The sequence below is a fragment of the Corythoichthys intestinalis genome, chromosome 4 (genome assembly GCF_030265065.1).
Source record: "Corythoichthys intestinalis isolate RoL2023-P3 chromosome 4, ASM3026506v1, whole genome shotgun sequence".
Classification (NCBI taxonomy): Eukaryota; Metazoa; Chordata; class Actinopteri; order Syngnathiformes; family Syngnathidae; genus Corythoichthys; species Corythoichthys intestinalis.
This window is the reverse complement of record NC_080398.1, coordinates 45,572,933-45,597,414: the sequence shown is the minus strand read 5'-3', so window position 1 is coordinate 45,597,414 and position 24,482 is coordinate 45,572,933. Positions and strand designations below refer to the sequence as shown.

The 24,482-nt window shown below is 39.0% G+C and overlaps 1 protein-coding gene across 1 annotated transcript in view; it reads left to right on the top strand.

Annotated features, from left to right (window-relative positions):
- The window catches only part of si:dkey-12j5.1 (uncharacterized), an 89,553-nt gene that overhangs the window by 7,671 nt on the left and 57,400 nt on the right, over positions 1 to 24,482 (top strand). Inside the window, exon 9 of the mRNA XM_057834677.1 lies at positions 21,229 to 21,282. Within this exon, the coding sequence (XP_057690660.1) occupies positions 21,229 to 21,282 (54 nt within the window). The remainder of the gene's footprint in view (positions 1 to 21,228; positions 21,283 to 24,482) is intronic.

The window sequence follows — 24,482 nt, the reverse complement described above, 5'->3', positions numbered from 1 at the left end:
AGACGAGCAGCTTCTCCACTTTTAAAATCTGTCTTAAAAACTATTTTAATTTGTTGGAAATTAACACAACTTGAGTTATTTTTTTTTACATATTTTAATTATTCATTAAATCTTTATTTGTGCGTTCGTTCATTCATTCCCCCCTTCCATTAAACTGTTTAGATTTTCTTTAGTTTTGTTTTTATGTTCTATTGTATTTTGTACATTGTATTTTTGTACAGCATTTTGTTGCAACTTCAGTTGTCCTTAAAATGCGTTCTAAAATCTGTTTCATGGAGTTAAACACTCTTATCAAAGCAACACTAGGTAACTTTTCAGTTTTAGTCGATTTTAGCGACGCCGGTGGACAAAAGCGCCAGTGTGGGGCTGTCCCGCCAGCGAGTGAAAGCCGGGCTAATGTTTATTCTTGAGTATCCTGGTAGCCTGCCTTTTTTTTCTTCTTCCTTGTACAAAACTTTTTGTCTCTTTTGTTGCTCTGCCATCTTTGCAGTATTTGCGCGAAAACGTTTGCATCGACTTCCGTCATTATAATGAATGAGGAAAGTGGGAAGTGACGTATGCCGTAAAGCAGTCAGCACATTTGTAGTTTTTTTGTGTGGCCGTGTTCCTGCCACCCTCCTCAAAGTTAATTAGTGCCAGTGAAAGCGATACAGACCCCCTCAAGATATAAAAGAGGTGTCATTCAACTAGTCAGTCGACATATCATCACAAATGTTATGAAAATATTTTATAAAGGTTGAAACGTTACATTGTGTTGCTTAAAATAATACATTTCCTCAAATTATCTTTAGTGATGTTATTACAACAATGATATTCATTCATGTGAAGCCACCTAAGAAGTGTATGATTTTTCACAATAATAATGAATTAATGAGGTCGGTCATGGTTTCGTATCGAAACAAAACACTTAATTTTTGTACATGTATGCAAGTGTTCATATTTTTTACTTACCTGTTTATTATAAAATTCTGAGGAAATCAGAATCATTTTCTGGTCAGGTATTTTCAGAACAGGCCCACAGGCTAAAAATGGGCCGCGGGGACCATTTTTGTCACCCCTGCTCATTTGATTCACGCTTAGTGGAGGCATAAATGACGCTGTCGTATGAGTTTGTGCCATGATATCTTTATTATGGCACACTTGCCCGCTTAATCACCCATCAATTTTCCATATTAATTACCATGAATTTTTGCAGCTAAATACTTGTCGGTTCAGTGCAGAACCTCAAACTCATTAGTGTGTGAAGTCATTTTCTGTGATTTCCACCATGTTAACCACTGTTCAGTTATTTCCTGTTCTGATCCACTGATTAATTTGTGCTCATTCTTGCTGAGAGGTTTACGGTTATTGCAGCGTGCTGCGGTAGAAGGAGAGAACGGGCTGTGAGGTGTATCAGTGAAATGACAGCATCTCAGTTCACAGTTTTTGACATGTCATTTGTCTTCATCCGGCTGTCGATGTCACCAGCTGCAGACACTTGTGACTGCTTCATAAATAATAACATCAGTGTTTTGCTGCGTGAGCATGTATGCATTTATATTCATTTACACCTCCTGCACATCATTTTTGTTCTTCATCTATTCCGCAATTTGGAAGCTTGTGACGGAAAATGACTTTAAAGGCAGTGGCAATCTTTTATTATTCTCGCGGTTCTCACAGTCTGAGACTAATCCTTATTGAATATGAAGACACACATACACACTGTCTACCCACAGACTAAAAAGTTTTGTACGTTTGCAGTTTGTAAAGTTTTTAGTTTGAAGGCAGCCTCCCTATTAGATTGCCAGAAACTGACCATTTGTCCATATTTTTTTGGATTGGTGACTTTGGTCGAGCGAAACATTGCCAAGGCTTTGAAATTTTCACATGGATCCATTTGCCAAGAACGTCTAACAGTGCAATTTGGAAGCGCACCTGTGTTAGAAGAAAAACACCTGTTTGTATTGAGCTCTTTGTCTCAACTAATGTGTGACTTTGAAATGAAGGTTTTGCCAAAACGAATTACAGTGGTACCTCTACATACGAATTTAATTCGTTCCAGGACCTTGTTTGTAAGTCGAAATGGTCGTATGTCGAGCAGGATTTTCCCATAGGAATACATTATAATTCCATTAATTCGTTCCAAAGCCTAAAAACATACACTAAATTCTTAATAAATACTGCTGGCACTGTTACAAATGGCAATTAAACATAGAAAAACAAATAAGTTATAAATAAATAATTCAGAATAATATAATAATAAGAAGAATAATTAATAATTATTCCTGTAAATAATGTAACGAATCGGATTCTAATATGGCGGACACTTTTTACTGTCCCTGAACGCACCGCGAAGGTGACGTCTCAGTGAGATAGGTCGGTGCGGTAGAGATAATACTTTCGTTTTCTTGAGAGCGGTCAACTGCTTAAGACAATGGGCGTTTTGTGTTGGATAAGTTCTTAAATAAATGATAAAAACGTGACGAAGCTGGCGATTTCCTTGGCAATGTTACCACAATAATAATTGTCACCTTAACTTATAAATAGTGGCGAACGGTGGTCGGAAGAGGACCATGGAGCTGTATTGTTGAGCCAGTTCAGGGACGCGCACCCCAAGCTCATATTTTTCTATAACTTGCATCTTCATTTCAAAGGTAAGCATCACTTTTTTCCTTGTTTCTCCAACTGTATCAACTTTTTTTGAAAACTGTGTTGATTTCTCACACAAGAAAATCCACCGTGCGTTCGTTTGCAGTGCTGTCATGTCGTCGTATTTCGAGCAACTCGTCGGATGTAGAAACAAATGGCGGCTCAAATTTTACGTCGGATGTCGAAAAGATCGTGTGTCGAAGTGATCGTATGTAGAGGTACCACTGTATTATGGTAACTCGAAGGGGTAAAAACAAGCCTGCTTTTTTAGCCACTTGCAGATAGGGTGTCATTTTTATAATAGTGTATTTACTGAGATTATCTACAGTAATTCAAAACCTCTGTGAAATATCTGCACCACCAAATCTCAAGTGTCTAAAAGATTTCAAGGCTTTGACATTTTATGATTTGTGAAAGCTTTCTATTTCTTATGTGAATGAGTGCACTGTTCAGTAACAATTGAGTACCGAGTGCATCCATTTGACTGAAAGAGCAACTATTTGAGTCCATCACACCATTCAAGTTTTGACCTTAAAAAAATGTATGGCATAAAGAAATTGTGCTAGTTTGTAAGAGGCAATCTTCCTCTTGTAATAGCTTTTTAAAAAAGTTGCGGGAGTGCATCTTGTTTCTTGGAAGTTTTTTGTCAGTCATACTTTGGTTCTCTTTACAAAAACATTCATTTTGGCTCCTTCCAGCTTGTAATTTCATAGTTTTTTTTCTTTTCTTTTTAACTTTTCAATAAAATTGCAAAACGAATTCCCCCTAAAAACCTTTTCCATGTCATTACGGAATGTTATTTGTAAAAGTTTGAGGGGGAAAAAAATTTATTACATTTTTGAATGAGGCTGTAACTTTTAGGGTCTCCCTAGCACGAGTCTCTTATTCGGTCATGAGCCCGTAAACTATGCATAGATTATTCCATTAAAATATATACATAACAAAATCAGGCATGAAAATCTCTCACCTTTCGGTGAAATTCGCAGCTTTGAAGTCAAAAAGGGCGACCTACGTGAATTGCGTAGATCCGAGGAGAAATTCTTTTTGGGAGGGGGGGGGGGGGGGTCGGGAGGTTTTATTTAATTATTAGTATTATCATCATGTGATTAACTTAGTACGTAAACTGAGCACTTAAGAACACAGTCAGCAAATCCTTCTAGATGCTTCGCTGACGAGAACCAATCATCGGCCCAAGCTGCGTTCCATTATTCCAAACGCGCGCACATCTGCGTGTACATGGAGTGCTCGGAGAGCCTTCGGTTGCATTGCAAAGCTGCGAAAACAAAAAGCAGGCCTTATCCACATCGGGGCAGACCAGAGCGCAGCATACACACTTGCCTGTATTTGCCAGCAGATTGAATTTGGTGAGTAATGGTTTCAATCGTTTTCACGTTTTGCGATATAAAAAAGTTACTGCCATTCGTCGCAGCTTGCGTTGAACACTGCCAGAGCTAGTCAAATCTCCCATGAAAAAAAATAGCTCCCGTTAAATTGGCGTCAAGCTTGTGTATTTAGCGGTAATATAAACGAAGAAACACACTGTTGAGTCAAATTAAGCGGCATTCTCTCGGATGGAGGGGGCGCCTCACATCGCTCCCGTCATCCGCCGGAGACGCGTTATTCTCGGCTTGGATTTGAGCTGACGGCCGGTGTCGGCACAACAGCGGCCCGACGAGTGGTGGGAATGAGTCCTGCTTCTTAACCCTTTAACACCGAACATGTCGGCAGCGACGCGTTTACGCATATCGTCTTTGAAGCTTCGTCACGCTGTAATTACATCACCCACGTGCTGTTGGTTGGTCTCGTTTGAAAGTGTGGAAGTTGATGTCCACACCAGTTTTTATTTGAAGTCAATCAGCCAAGAAAAACGGGAGATAATGTCATTTGAGTTTTATAGTTTTATTGCACTCATAAATATGCATTAAAACACTGCATGGACCATGTATCCATCTCCATATTTCCATCATTTCTTGTCCTTTTTCAAAACCGAAAGAAGCACAAGAGACTACTTATCCCAAGTGTCGTTGTAAAGTCAGGAAGGACGGACCGAATGTGATCATTTTTAATAAATTTCCGAGCGAGGCGCCAACTATTGAAAGGGACGCATGCGAAGCAAGCAACGGCCGGTGTTGTGCCGAAAAATGCACAACACCGGTTTGTTTGAGCGAGCGACTTTGAAACGCGCAGAATGAATCTAAAACTACATTTAGCACAAGCTAATGCATTATTTCATTAACTCAAGGAAGAAGATGAGTCGTATTTGTCGTTGTTTTCCTCTGATGAATCGGCGTCTCGGCGAGTAGAAGTGACAGTAGAGCGCAAACGGCGAAAGAGTTAGTGTTGTATCGGTCGCGAACGATTCGTTCTTTTTGAACGAATTGTTTTGGTGAACGAGACCGAACTAATCATCATCTGCACTGATTCGTTCTATGAAGGTGGTGCTTGTTCGCTGCGTGGGAGGGCGTTGAGCAAGCGGCAGCGTCTTCTGACATCGCACACGACCAATCAGACGCCAGCCTCATCGCGGGCAGGGGAGGGACCGGAAACAGAATCAGGGCGTTTGTCACTCACGTCCACGTGTGGCCAATAAGCAGCCAGCGTGCAGGCAGGGGGGCAAGACTGAGTTTTGTCACTTCCCGTTCAGTGACTCGGTCCTCCGGTTCCTGACCTAGCTTGCTGCTAACTTGATTTTCCAGTAATGACTATGCGGTGAATGAATCAGAAAATGAAAGGAAATGACTTTGTCACATATTTGTTAACGTGGAGCCTATCAAATGCTGCTCAAACAGACAAAAACACCACACAAATCTAGCGAGCATTGTTTAGAGTAGTACTTTTCTCAACAAACTCGTGACTGCCTATGACGACATACTATCAAATTTACAGTAATTTAAAACACGGGTAGCTACGAGGCAAGCAAAAGCTGAGCTGCGGTCGCGTGACGGCAGTGAAGCGGGCAGAGAACTGTCACTATATGGAGGCTTCATGGCAGCGATATTTACCTCATATGTGCACAGAAAAAAATATTTAGTATGATCACCATAATACTGATTTGCAATGAAACTGTATATACATGTCAATTTTTCCCCGAGTGTTTTATTTTTTTTTTTTCGTGTCAGCGTGTCGGGTGTTGGTTGGTTTGACAAATTATGTCAATCCGTCCATCATGTGCTACTCAAGCGCCCAAAACAACGCACGCAGACACGGGAGATGTCGCAATATGTCTACATTTTTCTTAACAGACTAATGAGAGTAGAAAGGCGACATCGTAAAGAGCTAACAATTATTTCTCGTTAGCATTTGACGATCTGAGATGCGGGGACGACAGGGGAGCTGACCGGATTATTTTATTTATTAATACCAGTGCAAAAAAACAATATGATCACCATAATACTGATTTGCAATGAAACTGTATATACAGTACATGTAATTTTTTTCCGAGTGTTTTTTTTTTTTTTCTTCGTGTCAGGTGTTGGTTGGTTTGACAAATTATGTCACTCCGTCCATCATGTGCTACTCAAGCGCCCAAAAACAAAGCACGCGGACACGGGAGATGTCGCAATATGTCTACATTTTTCTTAACAGACTAATGAGAGTAGAAAGGCGACATCGTAAAGAGCAAACAATTATTTCTCGTCAGCATTTGACGATCTGAGATGCGGGGACGACAGGGGAGCTGACCGGATTATTTTATTTATTAATACCAGTGCAAAAATTCAACACGATCATCTTAATACTAAAAAACAAAAATACAACAGAGCGAGATGTAAATATGATGTGTTGGTCGTTCCATATTCAGAAATTAAACTTTCGATGTATTTTTATTTTCGTGACAGCAAACATGCTGTATATGTATGTGTGATCAAGAACCTGCTAAAGAAAGTCCGTGCGCCCCCGCCCCCTACTCCCCTCACAAAAGGAAAATGTTTAACCGTGTCCTAAATCGAAATGCAAGCACGAGCCATGACTTTGAGCCCATAGAACTAGGACAGACGACGCGGAAGTTCTCCCTCGCTTTTGCAGCAGCAGGAGGGAGACGAGGCTGTCTGTGAAAGCAGAATGATACCGCCTGTCACTCATTTCTGAAACTACGACGAGTGGTCAATGTGGAAGAGAGGGAGGGACCAAGCAATGTCACTTCCCGTTCAGTTATACTGCGAAGCGGTCTTTGGTGATTCGTTCGGCAACGTCACTTCCCGTTCAGTAACCGAACGATTCGTTTGGGCGGGGAGGGAGATGAGGGGGGCGAACGATTCGTTGAACGATTTGTTTGAACGAATCTTTTTACTGAACGAACCGGAATGGATTCGTTTGCTCAAGTGAACGACAAATCTCGTCACTAGAAAGAGTAGGCTGTGTGACGCAGCTCCCTCTGTGACCTGTTCAAGAAGAAGCTTTATTGAGTGCGCAAAAAAAAAAAAAAAAAAAAAAAACACTTTATTGAGTCGCTTGCTTGAAAAATTTGAATTCAACTACTTGTAAATATTTTTTTAAATACTTTTTTTCAATGTTATATATATTTTTTCTTCACTATAATCTTTTCAATTTTTATGTAGATGTGTGTTCGAGAAGCTTGATTGCATGTACGTATATACTTTTGATAAGGTGATGGGTACAACACCTAACTTCACAAAGAGATATCTTCCAAACCCTTTTTGTGTTAGATGATATATATATAAATTTTTTTCTCAGTATTTTGCACACTATATAACCTGTTTTGACCATAGTATGTGTAAAGGCCAAAAACGCCTATGACCATACCTGCTGTTTGTGTTGAATTGTCAAACATAAAACTATTCAATCTTATTTTTTTCTATTGAATGTTTATCCTAACAAGTTGAATAAATATTATCAAGCTTCAAAACGGTTGGTCGAGCATGTTTGGTTGTCAATGGGACGTCAACATTACAAATTTTGAAAAAAAAAATTGCAATTTTTTTGTCTTTTTGGGTCCAAAATGTGGATTATAATTGGTCAGTGCAGAAAACAACAGTTTAGACATGAAGTTCAAGGTGTCCTGAAAAAAGGGACCCAATTTGGCCATTGTAAACAATTTTTTTCTTTGAAATATAAAGGCAACATCAAATGCATGCAAATTCGGCCAAAATAGGCTTAGGTGTTAAAGGGTTAAAGCTTTTCAGAAATACAGGGATCCCTCGTTTTTCGCGATTAATGGGGACCAGAACCCGCCGCAATAAGTGAAAACTGCGAAGTAGCGCCCCCCCAACCCCCCCCATTTTTTGTGCGTGTTCAATGCATTTATTCAGATTTTACATTGGAAAAAAGATACATATATATATAAGACATGTTTTTTCACTTTTTTCACCAAAGTATCATTTATAAATGGTTTTCAAGCACTTCAAAATGTAAGAATTATGATAAGTTTTAAACATGTTACTGCCCCACCGAATTATTTTTAAACAAGAATAAAGTAGTTAGAAAATGCTTGGCTTTATTAAAAGCTTCATAGTGAGTCTACTCAAACCCTCTCAGGCTTTGGTAAACAGTGATTGGCACATGTGCAAAGTTTTTCTTTTTATATATATTTTTTTGTTTGAAGCAACTTATTTGATTGAATAATAAAGACACAAATGTCCTAGCCAAAATGTGGCCCAAATGCAAAACATTAAATGGAAAAATTTGTTTCAATCAAGAAAAATAGTTTTCAAATGCTTTTTTTGTCTCAAATTTATTATTGCAATCAAAAACATTTTTTTTTTATTGAAGCTACTTTTTGGGATTAAAAGTATATCCTGTATTTTGATTGAAGCAACTTTGTTTTTGATAGCAGTAACTTTGTTTTTTGATTGAATAATAAAAACACAAATCTAACTCCATCGTTATTGAGTGAGAAAGAAATTAAGAAAGCTTTAAAACTGAAAGCCACCGGGGAGTCTGTTTGTTTTTTTAAATATTTATATTTCATTACATAGACATGCGTCGTAGGGAAGGGAGATTGAGGGATAAAAAAGGAGTTAGATGAGGCTTCTAAAGGCAGTGGATACCTCATCAGCTGGGTGAATAGCAGACCTGGTAAGAACAAGTTTGCAAGAATAGTCGGGTATTAAATCCAATTATAAACACAATTACAATGTTATTTTTCTATAAGATTTTTATGTCATTGCTTTATTAATCATTAGGTGCTAGAGTTGTTAAGTATGGATAATAATGAAATAATAGTTTTAAGAAAACTGTGCTGTTGGTGGCTCAGTGACCATCTGATGTGGTTTGTTCTCAGATGAACAAGTTGAGGAAGGAAGTTTTGATGCAGAGGTTGAAGGAAGAAAAGAGGCAGACTGACTGAGTCACAGCCAGAAAGTGTTGATGACAGTTTTGATTTCTATTCACTGTTGCCCCCTCCCAATTAAAGTATGTCACAGTCGCAGCCAATTATTATCTAAAGCTGGTTAAAATTTAAGTTATGTTGTTTTAAGGTGTATTAAATACTTGTTCATGTGCCCCTTTTGATCTACGAGCACCCACCCCTCCACCGGTCTCTGCATGGCCCTGCTGAAACACAGTGTGGGTCGACAGAGCTCAATATTTTGTTGGGGTGTACAATACAGTGTGCTGGAATATATTTCCTCCACACCCTTCTCACCTTTTTAACCCTTGACCCATTTTCATGCCTGAAAATGTAGCAAAAAGTGAAAAACTGTGAATACAGTTGCGATGCACTGTGAATTACTTTCTTTCTTTGTAGAATGTTATAATACAGCAATATGTTTTAGGTTGCTTTTTGACTCCTACATTGTTCTAATTCCAAATACCTTTTCCCATGGGAAATAATGCGTCTGCTCAAAGCTGTAATAGTTGCTATCATAAACCTTTAACTCTGCAGGCAGTGTTTCAGGCAATAATATATCATTCCTACTGGCCATACAAGTGCCTACAGTAAAAAAAAAAAAATTACTCAAAGGAATGACAAAGGTGGGATAATAAGAAAAGATGTCAAATAAATTACCCATTGTTGGATAAACAGAGTACGTAGTAATTATTTAAACAATAACGGCCATTGTATACATTTAGGCACCTCTACCAAAATCATGATCAATATTAACTAGAACCTTTTGCAGAAATAACAACCTCTAATCACTTCTGATTGACTAATCCGAGCAAAATGACCGGAAGTACCCTGTCCTCCATTGCTGAGTTGTGTCGCCCGCAGCACACAGCCAACAGCATCTAACGTTACTGTTTACATTGACTTATGCTGTGGCCTATACTACGAAGCCGGTTTTCTGGTTTAGCAGGGTAACTTCGAGAGTAACTTTATCACGTGCGACGTAAGTTCGCGGCTATGCGAGACTACGAAAGGTGGATATGTTGGAACCGAGAAGTGTTGCCATGGCAACACACGCCACACGCCAAACCTGGTCGTGTCAGAGTTAGATCTTGCTTAACATCAGGATTCCAATTAACCACGCTCTATTTAAAAAGCACTCCTCCGTGGACGTGTCCTCCTGACAATGACAGCGTACTTGGACGACCCATACGACATTGGCGCGCGGATTGTGAGGGGCTCTCTCCGGAGGGCACGGGTATTTCGGGACCGCCAGAATCCGCTGGCGTACCCGGAAGATGTTCTCTATGAAAGATATAGATTTTCAGCTGAGGGAATTCTTTACCTGTGCCAACTGATCTAGGCAGATGTCACAAATGTAACCCGCCGAGTCAGGCTCTCACAACCGCGTAGATTGTGTGTGCCTGTCCGCGCGCTCTTTCGCCAGGGACAATATATGTATTCCATCGGGGATGCTGAATATCTGCGTAAGAACACTGTATGCCGTGCGATTCGGAGTGGAGTATGGAAACGCTTCAAATTGATGCATTTATAATAATCATAGAAATATGTAGACTATTTAAACATTGAGAAAACTTGCGTTTTTTTCTGCCAACTCGAGGAGATTAAATTAAATGTCAAATCCACTGATAGGACAGACGCACAAATATAAAAGATATAAATGTTTATTGAATTTGCATCTTACAGTCTTGTTTAACTGTGAAAAATCGTTACAAAAGACGGGCTTATATTTACGCAACAACGCATGGCATCCCCGCATTTCCTTCTTCTCCTGAGTCCTCACAAATATTTTTTTTTTGGGGGGGGGTTGTCGGGCTCGGGCCTGCAAATCAAGTTTATTGATCGGACTCGGGTCGGGTCGGGCTGGATTTTTTAGGCCCAAACTAAAAAAAAGAACATACGTATTCGTACAGTCAAGGGGACTAAACATACAATCATCCTGTTTCGTGTGGTGATGCGTGACAATTATTTCTTACTGTTTATGTACCAAATCTTATTTTATTGTCCTGACAGCAGGCTTTATTTCTTTTCATGGACATAAGTAAACTGGCATATTGACGCATTCACAAAACACACGATCTGTAAATTCGCTGTCATCAGACCCGTTGCGCTCTACTCGCCGAAGCGGTGTTGGATTTCGCGGTGAGGGTGGATTTTAATTCCTCATAATTCCGCATGATCATCGCGCATTCCTCCTCCGTGAAGTAAGGTGCCCGTGCCATCGTCACAAGTAGTGTTTGACTCTGGTCACCGCCCCCTTTTATGTGAACGCGCAGTAACTCTGACTGGGTTGACACAGGTTCGACTAATCTACCTCATAATCAGCGTCGTAGCACCGATTGACCACAAACTAGACAACCAGGTTTTGTCAACTCCGGTTACCCGATGGTAAACTGGATTACTTCTGGGGAGGTTGAACTCGGTTCGTAGTATAGGCCACTGGTCTGCTATATGTTTGCAAACACCCCAGTAATGGTGGCCAATCTCTACTCAGATTAGTCAATAGTTTCAAATGAGGCTCTGGATTTGGGATGAAGGTATTTTTGACGTTTCTTTTTTTGCAAAACCTCTCTAGCTCAGTTTGATGGCTGCCGAGCATGGATAGCTCGCTTCAAATCAGACCACAGATTTTCAATAATATTACTTGTTCCTCTGCATGAATGCCTAAGTAGATTTGTAGCAGTGTTTAGGTTCATTATCTTGTTGAAAAATCCAGTCCCTGCGGAACCAGCACTTTGTTACTTATTCTGTAACATTTTTCACCACTACTACCACCTGCACTAACCTTTTTGGGAGTCGGGACCCATTATGATTTCTCACACAAGAGAATCCGACGTGCTGCCGTCTTATGGGAAAGCAATGAAATTGTAACAATGTCGTAAATTGTCGTGTCTCAAGCATTTCATCATATGTCGAGACAGTTGACGAGTCAAATTTTACATCGGATGCCGAAAAAATCGTATGTCGATCCATTCATACTTCATACATCGAGGTACCACTGTGTGGGTGTGTATTTTATATATATATTAGGGCTGTCAAAATTATCGTGTTAACGCGCGGTAATTAATTTTTTAAATTACGTTAAAATATTTGACGCAATTAACTAGAGGTGTGCATCGACACTGCCCTCACGATTCGATTCGATTACGATTCGGAAGGCCACGATTCGATTCGATTCGATTTGATTCGATTCAGAGGGTCACGATTCGGTTCGATTCGGCAATGCATTGCGATGCATTAAAGCCTGGGATGCATTAAAATTCTAACGCAAAGCATATTTTTCATGAATCATGAGCCAACACAAGCGGACAGACATTAAACAACTTTTTATTGGCTATTGTGTCACTCCTGGTTGAAGTCAAATGAAAATAGTATACTTTCATATATATCTTTAAAAAAAAAATCAGATCACAGCATTTAATTAGTGCTTTGAATGAGACCAGGGCTTTCTCTTTTTTTTTTTTTTTTTTTTTTTTACACACAGTAGCAGCCTTTCACACAGTGCAACATCTGAACTCCTGTGCAAAATCAGTAATAACAGTCTCTGTATTTTAGTCACAACGACCCATCAATAAAAATATTCAAGTAAATATTAAAGAAAACGACAAAGAAAATATTGTAGTGCAGCAGCATCTTTATCGCAATATCAATCCAGGGATCAGTTCAGTTGCAAACAAAACATCAACTAAATTGCAATGTAGAACAAAAGTAAAATGTAGGCCTAGCCTATCTTATTTCTATAATATTTCTTGCTCCCTCTTTCTCCGTTTCAGCCATTGTTATGTTATGTCCTATCTCTCTGCTCTCTCGATTACAACTACGCTTGTCTATGACGTTACTCCGGTAAGGAAGCGGATTTGGGTTCCTCGTCCCCCCTGCATAGAGGTTAGATCTTGTGCCCAAACCCGACCCGAAATGTTAAGCATTCACGTTTCGGTGGGTCGGGTCGGGCCGCCGCGCCGGACTAATAAATTATTAAAAAAAAAAAAAAAAATGCGCAGAGGGCTGTAGCGCAGCCCTCTTTTTCTTCTTCTCCTCCCGTTATTTCGTTGTGTGAATGCTTTTATAATTTTCATAAAAATATGTAGACTATTTAAATATTGAGTAAACTTGCGTTTTTTTCCTGCCAACTGAGAATTCGTTATGAAAGACACTTTTATTTATGCACACAAAGACAAATGTGATCCTTTTGAATCTTCTCCTCTGTGTGTCTGTAAAACCGTGTTATTTTTTCTTTTTTTTTTTAATTAAACTTTCTCAGCGTTATTTCGTTGTGTAAATGCTTCTATAAATGTCATAAAAATATGTAGACTATTTAAATATTGAGTAAACTTGCGTTTTTTTCCTGCCAACTGAGAATTCGTTACGAAAGACACTTTTATTTATGCACACAAAGGCAAATGTGATCCTTTTGAATCTTCTCCTCTGTGTGTCTGTAAAACCGTGTTTTTTTTTTTTTTTTTTTTTAATTTTCCCAGCGTTATTTCGTTGTGTAAATGCTTCTATAAATCTCATAAAAATATGTAGACTATTTAAATATTGAGTAAACTTGCGTTTTTTTTTTCTGCCAACTGAGAATTCGTTATGAAAGACACTTTTATTTATGCACACAAAGGCAAATGTGATCCTTTCGAATCTTCTCCTCTGTGTGTCTGTAAAACCGTGTTTTTTTTTTTTTAAATATTAAACTTTCCCAGCGTTATTTTGTTGAGTAAATGCTTTTATAAATCTCTTAAAAATATGTAGACTATTTAAATATTGAGTAAACTTGCGTTTTTTGTCTGCCAACTGAGAATTTGTTAGGAAAGACACTTTTATTTATGCACACAAAGGCAAATGTGATTCTTTCTAATCTTCTCCTCTGTGTGTCTGCAAAACCGTGTTTTTTTTTTTATATTAAACTTTCCCAGCGTTATTTCGTTGTGTAAAGGCTTTTATAACTCTTATAAAAATATGTAGACTATTTAAACAGTAAGAAAACTTGAAGAAATGAAAATAATTTGCTGCTGCTGCTGCGTTTTTTTCCCCCGCATCACTCAGCTCGGGCATGCAAATCTATAGTTAATTGATCTGGCCGGTCGGGCTTCAATACCAGCGGGCCGTGTCGGGTTGGGCTGGAATTTTTTAGGGCCGATCTAACCTCTACGGGCTTGCTTTGAATGTAAAGTAGCTCTCTCTGAGAATAACAATACAAATGGGGAAACCAAATCCATTGCATCACCGGAATTGCGCAGGGAAGATTTTTGAACGTACTTATATGTTTTAAAATGCGCTGAATCGATTCAGCGTGTTGCCCGCATCGAATCGAATCGTCCCTGCCCTGCATCGGGATGCATCGCCGCATCGATTATTGTTGACACCCTTACAATTAACGCACATGTCCCGCTCAGACAGTATTCTGCCTTTTGGTAAGTTTTACAGCGAGGTTTTTTTGTCCTGTCAAACAGCGAACTCTTGTGGTCGCTTTGCGACATGGTTTATTGCTTTCTTGCCACTGGCTGCACGACGTCTCGGGCTGACGCCTACGTTGTAATGTTGTGCTTATATGATCCTTGGACAAGATTTGTCCGTAAGTATGGTTGTTGTAAAGAATGTACATATTAAGTTAGTAAGCGAAATGTTATATTTTTTGTATGAGACGCTTTTTGTTTATGTTTAGTGAACCTGTATAGCATGCTAAGCTAACGTTGTTGCTAATGCAATGCTTGTGTACTTTTTTTTTGTAGTTTCACTACGGTCTAAAGAGGACAGTGGTTTGAGGCCATTTTATTAATAAATCAGATGAAAAAGAAAGAAGTCTGATTGTTAAGGCGTCGTTCACTAGCTGTCTAGGTTTGGAAAAAGTAGACGCTTCGGGGTGAGGACAGCATAGACAGATTTAAATGACAGAGTGAAATGCCCACTACAGTCCTTATGTATCGTATGTTGAATGTATATATCCATCTTGTGTCTTATCTTTCCATTCCAACAAATTATTTTACAGAATTTATATATAATTTACAGAAAAATATGGCATATTTTATAGATGGTTTGAATTGCGATTAATTGCGATTAATTACGATTAATTAATTTTTAAGCTGTAATTAACTCAGTTAAAAATTTTAATCGTTTGACAGCCCTAATAATATATATATACACAGTGCCTTGCAAAAGTATTCGGCCCCCTTGAATCTTGCAACCTTTCGCCACATTTCAGGCTTCAAACATAAAGATATGAAATTTAATTTTTTTGTCAAGAATCAACAAGTGGGACATAATCGTGAAGTGGAACAACATTTATTGAATAATTTAAACTTTTTTAACAAATAAAAAACTGAAAAGTGGGGCGTGCAATATTATTCGGCCCCTTTACTTTCAGTGCATCAAACTCACTCCAGAAGTTCAGTGAGGATCTCTGAATGATCCAATGTTGTCCTAAATGACCGATGATGATAAATAGAATCCACCTGTGTGTAATCAAGTCTCCGTATAAATGCACCTGCTCTGTGATAGTCTCAGGGTTCTGTTTAAAGTGCAGAGAGCATTATGAAAACCAAGGAACACACCAGGCAGGTCCGAGATACTGTTGTGGAGAAGTTTAAAGCCGGATTTGGATACAAAAAGATTTCCCAAGCTTTAAACATCTCAAGGAGCACTGTGCAAGCCATCATATTGAAATGGAAGGAGCATCAGACCACTGCAAATCTTCCAAGACCCGGCCGTCCTTCCAAACTTTCTTCTCAAACAAGGAGAAAACTGATCAGAGATGCAGCCAAGAGGCCCATGATCACTCTGGATGAACTGCAGAGATCTACAGCTGAGGTGGGAGAGTCTGTCCATAGGACAACAATCAGGCGTACACTGCACAAATCTGGCCTTTATGGAAGAGTGGCAAGAAGAAAGCCATTTCTCAAAGATATCCATAAAAAGTCTCGTTTAAAGTTTGCCACAAGCCACCTGGGAGACACACCAAACATGTGGAAGAAGGTGCTCTGGTCAAATGAAACCAAATTTGAACTTTTTGGCCACAATGCAAAACGATATGTTTGGCGTAAAAGCAACACAGCTCATCACCCTGAACACACCATCCCCACTGTCAAACATGGTGGTGGCAGCATCATGGTTTGGGCCTGCTTTTCTTCAGCAGGGACAGGGAAGATGGTTAAAATTGACGGGAAGATGGATGCAGCCAAATACAGGAACATTCTGGAAGAAAACCTGTTGGTATCTGCACAAGACCTGAGACTGGGACGGAGATTTATCTTCCAACAGGACAATGATCCAAAACATAAAGCCAAATCTACAATGGAATGGTTCAAAAATAAACGTATCCAGGTGTTAGAATGGTCAAGTCAAAGTCCAGACCTGAATCCAATCGAGAATCTGTGGAAAGAGCTGAAGACTGCTGTTCACAAACACTCTCCATCCAACCTCACTGAGCTCGAGCTGTTTTGCAAGGAAGAATGGGCAAGAATGTCAGTCTCTCGATGTGCAAAACTGATAGAAACATACCCCAAGCGACTTGCAGCTGTAATTGGAGCAAAAGGTGGCGCTACAAAGTATTAACGCAAGGGGGCAGAATAATATTGCACGCCCCACTTTTCAGTTTTTTATTTGTTAAAAAAGTTTAAATTATCCAATAAATTTTGTTCCACTTCACGATCGTGTCCCACTCGTTGTTGATTCTTGACAAAAAATTAAAATTTTATATCTTTATGTTTGAAGCCTGAAATGTGGCGAAAGGTTGCAAGGTTCAATGGGGCCGAATACTTTTGCAAGGCACTGTATATAAATATAGTTAGGAGAAGAAGTACTGTATTTGCACCCCTTGTGATATTGCCAGTAATATATATATATATATATATATAGTTAGGAGAAGAAGTACTGTATTTGCACCCCTTGTGATATTGCAAGTCATAGGTAGAGTTCTGAACTTTCACTCATAGATGCATTTCCACTTACACAGACATAATAAAAAAAAACTCACATTGTATGATTTTTCAATAATTTATTTGTAATATTTATTTGTAATTCATTTATTATTATTATTTGTAATATATATATATATATATATATATATATATACACCCTCCTGTCTTTTTCTTGTCCCCATCCTTTCCCATCTACCCGGGTGCTCGTGGTACCTCAGCGACAGTCACCATGCTGTTAGCGCCAGTGGGGTGGTGGGGTGTCCCTCTCCCCAGGTGGGGGTCTTTTTTTGCCATGCGCCTTGGAGTCCATGGGTTTCTCGTTGTGGTCCCGGTCGAGAAGGTGGTTGCGGCGTTACAGGGGGGTACGTTTCGGTGAGTGGTGGTTTGCATCGCTTTGTCCTCTTCCTGATGGCTGGTTGGCAGTGACTCTGATGGGCTGAGGCCCTGGGTGCTGGGGCGCTGTCGGAGTCCCAACCGCTAGGACTGCGGGGGGGGGCTGGCCTGGCCTGGCCTGCCCGCTTCCCCCTCGGTTGGTGGGGGCAGCGCCATGCATACCCGGCATTTACCGCATAGCGGATTATTTTCTGCATGAATAACAAATGCATGACAAGGTGCAACCAGACACATTGAGGTAAATAATTATTGGTGTCAGGATTAGCGATCAGGTAGCAAAAAGTAGGGCCCCGACTCATGAATACTCATTGTCCACTCACCTTACCCTATCACACGCCTATATGACCTATCTTGCCTCTTATCTTTCTGTTACTCCCCCCCCCCTCCCCCCACCCTTCTCACATAACATCCTATGGAAGGTAATATCATGATAGCACCGCTCCTTACATTAGGTAGTATATGTATAATGTATTTTTTTTTTGTTTAGTTTTTGTTCTTCTGTTTGATCTTTCTTTCCATCTGTCAATAATAAAATATAGTCATTAATAACTATAATTAATGTGTTGAAATCCCACCCATTACATGATATTTATATACACTGTATCTACATAGTGTATATACAGTATATATAAGGGTGTAACAGTACATGCATTTGTATTGAACCGTTTCGGTACGTGGTGCTCGGTTCGGAACGGAGGCGTACCGAACGAGTTTCTGACGTAATGTAACCCTTACTTTTCGAGGCTGCGAGTCGATCGGGTTACAGTTTCTTTGTGTAGATTATATTTACTCCGTCTTCTCTACTATAATGAGGACAAACATGGTAGGACAGTATAACCCAGAAATGTCAACAGCATGACAACGTGGCCGTGTTAAGGTCAATCAGCCAATCCACACCAGTCGCAGTGCGGCTGCGTATTAGACGCGTCCCAGAAGCGGCTCAACACGACGCACACGAAAAGAACGGCAGAGTTTATTGTTTGACGCGAGACGCGACCCTCTTTACTACTACTACTCTACTCTCTAATACTACTACCAGTAGCTAGGATTGGGCAGACCGGAAGTCACTTGTGTAAAAATACGGTGGATCTGGTCGATTTTCAAACTAATATGCAATCATAACCCACTTTTTGAGTCCATCAGATCTCTTGAGTGGTAGATCGGGGCACAGTTGACTTGTCTTTGTTGATTTACTGCTGTCTTCTCTGCTATAATAATAACCAACACGGCCCCGTGTTCAATACAAAACCATCCTACCACAACAAAACAAGTAGGAACTAATATTCACATAGGAACTAAAGTTATACAACATAAAATATACAATATAAATGAATACTACGTCACATTTGTAAAGTATAAACACATATTAAAATAAATAATAGCCCATTTAAATAAAATAAATTGAAATGAGCTAAAACACCTGTAATTAAATAATAAGAATAATACACAGATCCTGCTTACACAATTAAATTTATTCATTTCTGTGTGGCGCTTCAACTTGAGAAAATCCACCAATAAAGCTTTTGAAAACCGTTCATAAGAAAAAAAAATGATTCACTGAGGCATTTCATTTGTAAAATACATGTTAAAATCTTTGTCATTAGGAGTGCTTTTCTCTTTAGCACAGGACTTTTTTTCTTCTTTCTTTCAGAAAGAAAGCTGACCAATACGCGGGGTCTGAAAGGCAAATTGTTGTTGGATTATCTTTAAATACCCGCTACTTTTTGAGCAGAATTCTAGCTTTGTATAGGCTAATGTTCATATTGTTGAAAGGTGTGTAATAAACAACTAGCACATTTATATTTTGCATTTGTTTTCTTGCTGTACTGAAAATGAACCGAACCGTGACCTCAAAACCGAGGTACAGTACATACCGAACCGAGATTTTTGTGTACCGTTGCACCCCTAAGTATATAAATAAAAGTACTATAGTTACAGGCATCACTAATTCACTTCAGGCAGACGTGCAGACAGGCAGACATATGGGCTGTCCCCTGATAGTTATTAAATTGTCTTTCAGCATATTTATGAGTTGAGGGCATGTTTCACTCCTAAGCTCCTGTCACTCTTGTTTACTTTTTTTGTCATTGAACATTTGTGTTCTGAAATGTAGCTCACGAAGGCAGGGTGATTGTACTTTACAATGAGTGAGACTTGCCCTTGTTGTATTTATTTACTTAAGCATTACTATTTGCATTTGTGTGTGTGTTACAGATATCGTTTGCTTTCGCTTGTGGAGTGATTTGTCTTAGTCGTCTCTCTGCTGCTGCATCACAGTAAAATAGTGGTGTAAAACCAAATTGCCTCCAGATTGCTCAAACTGCACACAATAGCTATTAAAAATGAGTTCTTCCCTACTAGTGCTCTTTTTTTTTTTTTTTTTTTTTTTTTAAGTAATAAAAGTGCTGAAATAAAGAGGACAATGTGAACGTAGTGACTTTGAGGCATGTGCATTTATCTTGATGCTGCTGTTCACTGACCACTTTGTGTTCTTTATGATGCAGCCTTTTGCCCCATCTTCTCAGCAAGGGGCCACTTCCTCCTCCATAGCGGCACAGATATATTAATCTTCTTGCTTGTTGTTGTTTAGTATAAAGCAGCTTAAGAAGATCTAAATCTTTAATCACAGGCCCCCAGGGTTGACCAATGTAGTTAGGAAGCTAGGCACATGGCGATGACGAAACAGTTATCGCTGCTCAACTTATCGTAGCTCCCAGATACCTCTTGCTCTAATTTGTTGTTCTGAAAATGGCTGTTTTACAGCTCCCTCACAACCAGACAGATCGTTGTTGCCATCTCTCATACTTTCCAAGTTCCTACCTGAAATTACTGTGTGTCACATAATAGTGATAAGGAGATATAGTATTTCTGAGACGGGGCATGAATCCATCTATCATCTTAGGGGATTAGGTGTTTTTGTTTGTCTATTTTTAATTAGACATCAATTAATTAAAAACTTCGGGGTTTTCATCCGATAATTAGTCCAGCGATCACTCAACTGAAATGGGCACTTGTACACTCTTAACAAGATTCTCAATTAACCCATCTCTCCCTCTGTGTATCCTGGCAGCACACCTCCTTATTGCTTCCAGACCCACACATGCTTAATGAAAACAGTACTCTAAAGAGCGGGAGGAAGGGCGGTGGAATTCAGAGGCTAGCCAGCAACTAAGATTGCCATAACAAAAGGTTGTTTATTGTGCTTGCTCTCTTTATTTATTATTATTATTATTATTATTTAATAACTACAGTGTTGTGCATGTGTGTTCTTGCCCTACATCACGGGTGATTGGCTAACAGTCACCTCCAACCTGAAGTTGACAAAAATCAATAAATCATCACCTAGGGCTCCTAAAACGTGTGCACATACAGCATGAGCACACGCTCCACAGGAAGAGAGGGAGAGCAAAAGAAACACAGCCTACCTGAGTCAAGGTCTATTTTCCGTAATAGAACGTTCCCACAGCAGCTGACTGAAACAATGACGCTCGACAGTAAAAGGTCACTGAACATTTGACTCCTTTCATAGCTCAAAGTGTTGCCCTAGGGCGCCAAAAAGAACTGTTCAGAAAAATATGCACACCTGGTGAGAAATATAGATGACGGCTCACACTGCCATTTAGATTTATCAGTGTGGTGAGCCGGGCGAAAACAAACAGTGGATTGACTCCAAATGTCATTAAATAGATTAAAAAGGCTATCAGGCAGAGCAGCTAAAGTGCCTATTGACCGCGCAATAAGCACTGCTGAGCGTGTCTGTCGATGGCTGTGCCTCTTGTCTCATCTTTGTATCTACAGGCTTGGTTATATGGGATGCGGTCTGGCTAGATGCTTATCAGATCCTTGGATCACTCTGATTGATCTGGCTGGCTTGGAGATTCAACAGGGTGTTTGTGTGATTCTGCTGGAGGGATTTTCTGATTGTTTATTTTTTTTGTCCTTGCAAAGGCCTTTCCAATTTTCATTCTGATTGCATCTCTTGTCTTTTTTAAGATGGCAGTGGATGTACTGGAGGGTCTTCTGGAAGAAGATGATGAGGTTGTTCAGGTAAGAACTAATAGAACGTCTTAGCTGTTCTTTGCGACATAGCATATTTTAACTGAAGTAAGACTTTTCTGGTTTTAAATGAAATATTTGAATTTTAATCCCCTTTATTTTCAAACTAAAGTGATTGTCTACAGTTAATGATGCTAACTACCTTAGCCTTACCTGCCAAGCTACCTATTACCTTGACATTATCTAGGATCTGCAAAGTCTTCAGTGATGATTAATGAGAAAAATGTTTACTACTTAAAGTCTGTGTAGTTAATTGAAATAAGTCCAAACTATTCTTAACATTGTCATTTGTACAGTGTATTATTTTTGGTCCACATACATTATTCCTCTCATACTGCAAAATCAATTTGTTGAGTAGCTATGGCATGAACGTTGCAGAAGCAGTTGTTCGAGATATATATGTATATTTTTTGCATTTTGAATTTTTCATGCTCTCTATCTGAAAATCTTTTATCTAAAGAAGCCTCGTCACCTGTAACATTATCAATTAAGCTTATACCATGGTATGTGCATTATGTGCGGGTGCACCGGATGTCATTTTTGGTATTCTGCCCCCGCCAAAAAGGGAAATGTTGAGGTGTAAAGATTAATCTTTTACATTCTTGTGTCGAGTTTATATTCCTTTGATACAACAAGTTTTCTCATGGACAGCATTCATTCATCTAAGACTGTTTTAAAACGAAATGAATCGATTATGGCTGCGCGAAAATAACATGTTGGAAGGAACAGCACAACTTTACATAAAGGTGTGTGTGTGTGTGTGTGCGTGTGTGTGCGTGTGTGTGTTTTTCCCAAGAAATTTTTGTAATTTGCTTTACTAAGATTTATTTCCCCATCTTCTTTCTATCTCCTATCACATCTTTACCATTCCTCTTATGAGTAGTTCAAAATCAAATTCTCCCCATGACAACACATTTCTGCTGACCTGTGGTAGTGCAAAAACAAATAAGTGAATAAAACAAAAATCACCACTCTGAACAATATTTAGGGGTAATACTGTGCAACACACTTGTTAGCTGGATAAAAAAAAATAATAATAACACTGTTTCCGATAGGCTTTTTTTCAGCAGCGGGGGCAAAAAGAAATTTGAATAATTAAATGCATTTTAGATTAAATTTTTAAAATATTTTATATTAAATATAAAGATTATGTAAAGATAATAATATTAAACAAAAATATTCACCTGTCTATTATGATTTAAAAAATCAAATTAAGGGGGGGAAAAAAACACAATTTTCATGATACCTGGCTTATCAGCGTCCCAGTCAGGTGCCTCTCTTTCTCAGAGAAATTATTTGATAAGCTTATCTGTAAAATGTATGCAATAATAGTAGCATAGGACAAAAATGTCACATGCTTAGTATTGTGCCAAACTTCCACTGTGGTTTTCTCTAGTTTTAGGCATAGAACACTCCAAAAGAACTGAACGAGGTATCATTCTATCTAGAGGTGGAAATCTTGGGGCACCTCATGATTCGATTACGATTCAGAGACTACAGTTCGACTACAAATCGATTATTGATGCACAACCCCCCCAGCTATTGGCTTTTAATGTTTTGTGCATTAGTTACAAAAATAGTACAAAAATCCTCTCAAGCTTAAATAAACTACTATTTCAGTATCAAGTACAGTGAACAGTAAATAAAATACTCAAGTCCCCATTCTGTATCAGCAGCTTTAAGCTACATTCAATCTACAGCAGAATAAATCGTAGCATTCTCCAGAAATATATTTTTATCCAACTAAAAGTGAACTCGGGTATAAATGAAGACAATGTGTACTACTTCTTCAATACAAATGGCTTAAAAAAAGTTCTTTTCTGCTTTAAGTTGTGTAAACATGAACATATGAACATTAACCAGTTTCCCTGAGGTACAAATAATTAAAACAATAAACCTCCAGTCCTTTTGCATCCGGACCTCACCAATATGCAGGACAGGTCAAGTGTGTTAAGCTACTGAGAAAATTCCATGTTCTTGTGTGCTGTGCATTGACTCCTGCAAATGGAAAAAAAACACGGTTCAGCGTGTGGGTGGAGCATGTCAGATGGCTAAAGTTACCCAGCTGGGCAGCGACAACTAAAATAGCTGCATCGTCTGTAACAACAGAAAAGTCTTTTTTTGCGATGTTCCATTCATTTACAGCACCGCTTAGCAGCTCAACCATATTAGCAACCTTGTTCATCGGTCTTTTTTGAAGCGTGTGTGCTTTCAGCTCCCACTCATCGGTCATGAAATAAATTGTTACTGTAACAAACAATTCGGTGGCTACAGATGTCCGTGCATCACACGTAACACCGACTCTGTTTACATTCAACAGCGATGACATGATTTCTACAATCGTCTGCTTGTAGAGAGCCAGGACTGCTGTGTGAGTGAAACGGCGTCCAAATGGGATGACGTATCTCGGCTTGCTTTCAACATTCTTCGAAACCCCCTATTTTCTAGAGGTTTTTCTCATAGAATCCAAAATAATTCCACATGTCTGCTTTTAAAGTTATGGGAGCAGATCTGATCTCACGGAGAGGTTGGTTGGTTAAGTCAGCCATGTTTGAATGCATGGTTTGTATCTAGCGTCATTAGTTGTGGATGTGTACTCTCGGTCCGTTCCTCATTGCGTCCCGGAGACCGCGCTGACTGTGTTTTAATTTTTTCAGTTTATTTGGCATATTTAAGTAATCGGAATATGGATGTTTGTGAATCGTTCTCGAATCTTCCACAGCCGAATCACGACCAATCTAAGAATCGGAAATTTCACGCACCTTTAATTCTATCGATCCCCAGCCGGTTCCAAAAATAGAATAATAGATTTTTAGTCATCGGTGTTACAGGCCAAAAAAATTTACTTAAACCATTTTTGCTTTTCGCAAATAATTATTATCAGTTTAAACATGAAACATCTTGTCTTTTTAGTACTATATTGTTTTATTCAATTTAATATACGTTGAACATGATTTGCAAATCATTGTGTTCTAATTGTTTTTTTATTTATGATTGAAATAACGTCGCAACTGCATTGAAATTGGGGTTGTCCATTCAGATCGATGAATTTACAGTATGCACTGTATATGAAGGATGTGTTGACCAATTTCCCAAATAAAAACTTAAATTCAATGATATTTTCCTTCTGAGTTGAGCAGTCCCTAGGTGTCTTTATTTCTCTTAGCCTGTTTTGAGTGGGCAGATAGTAC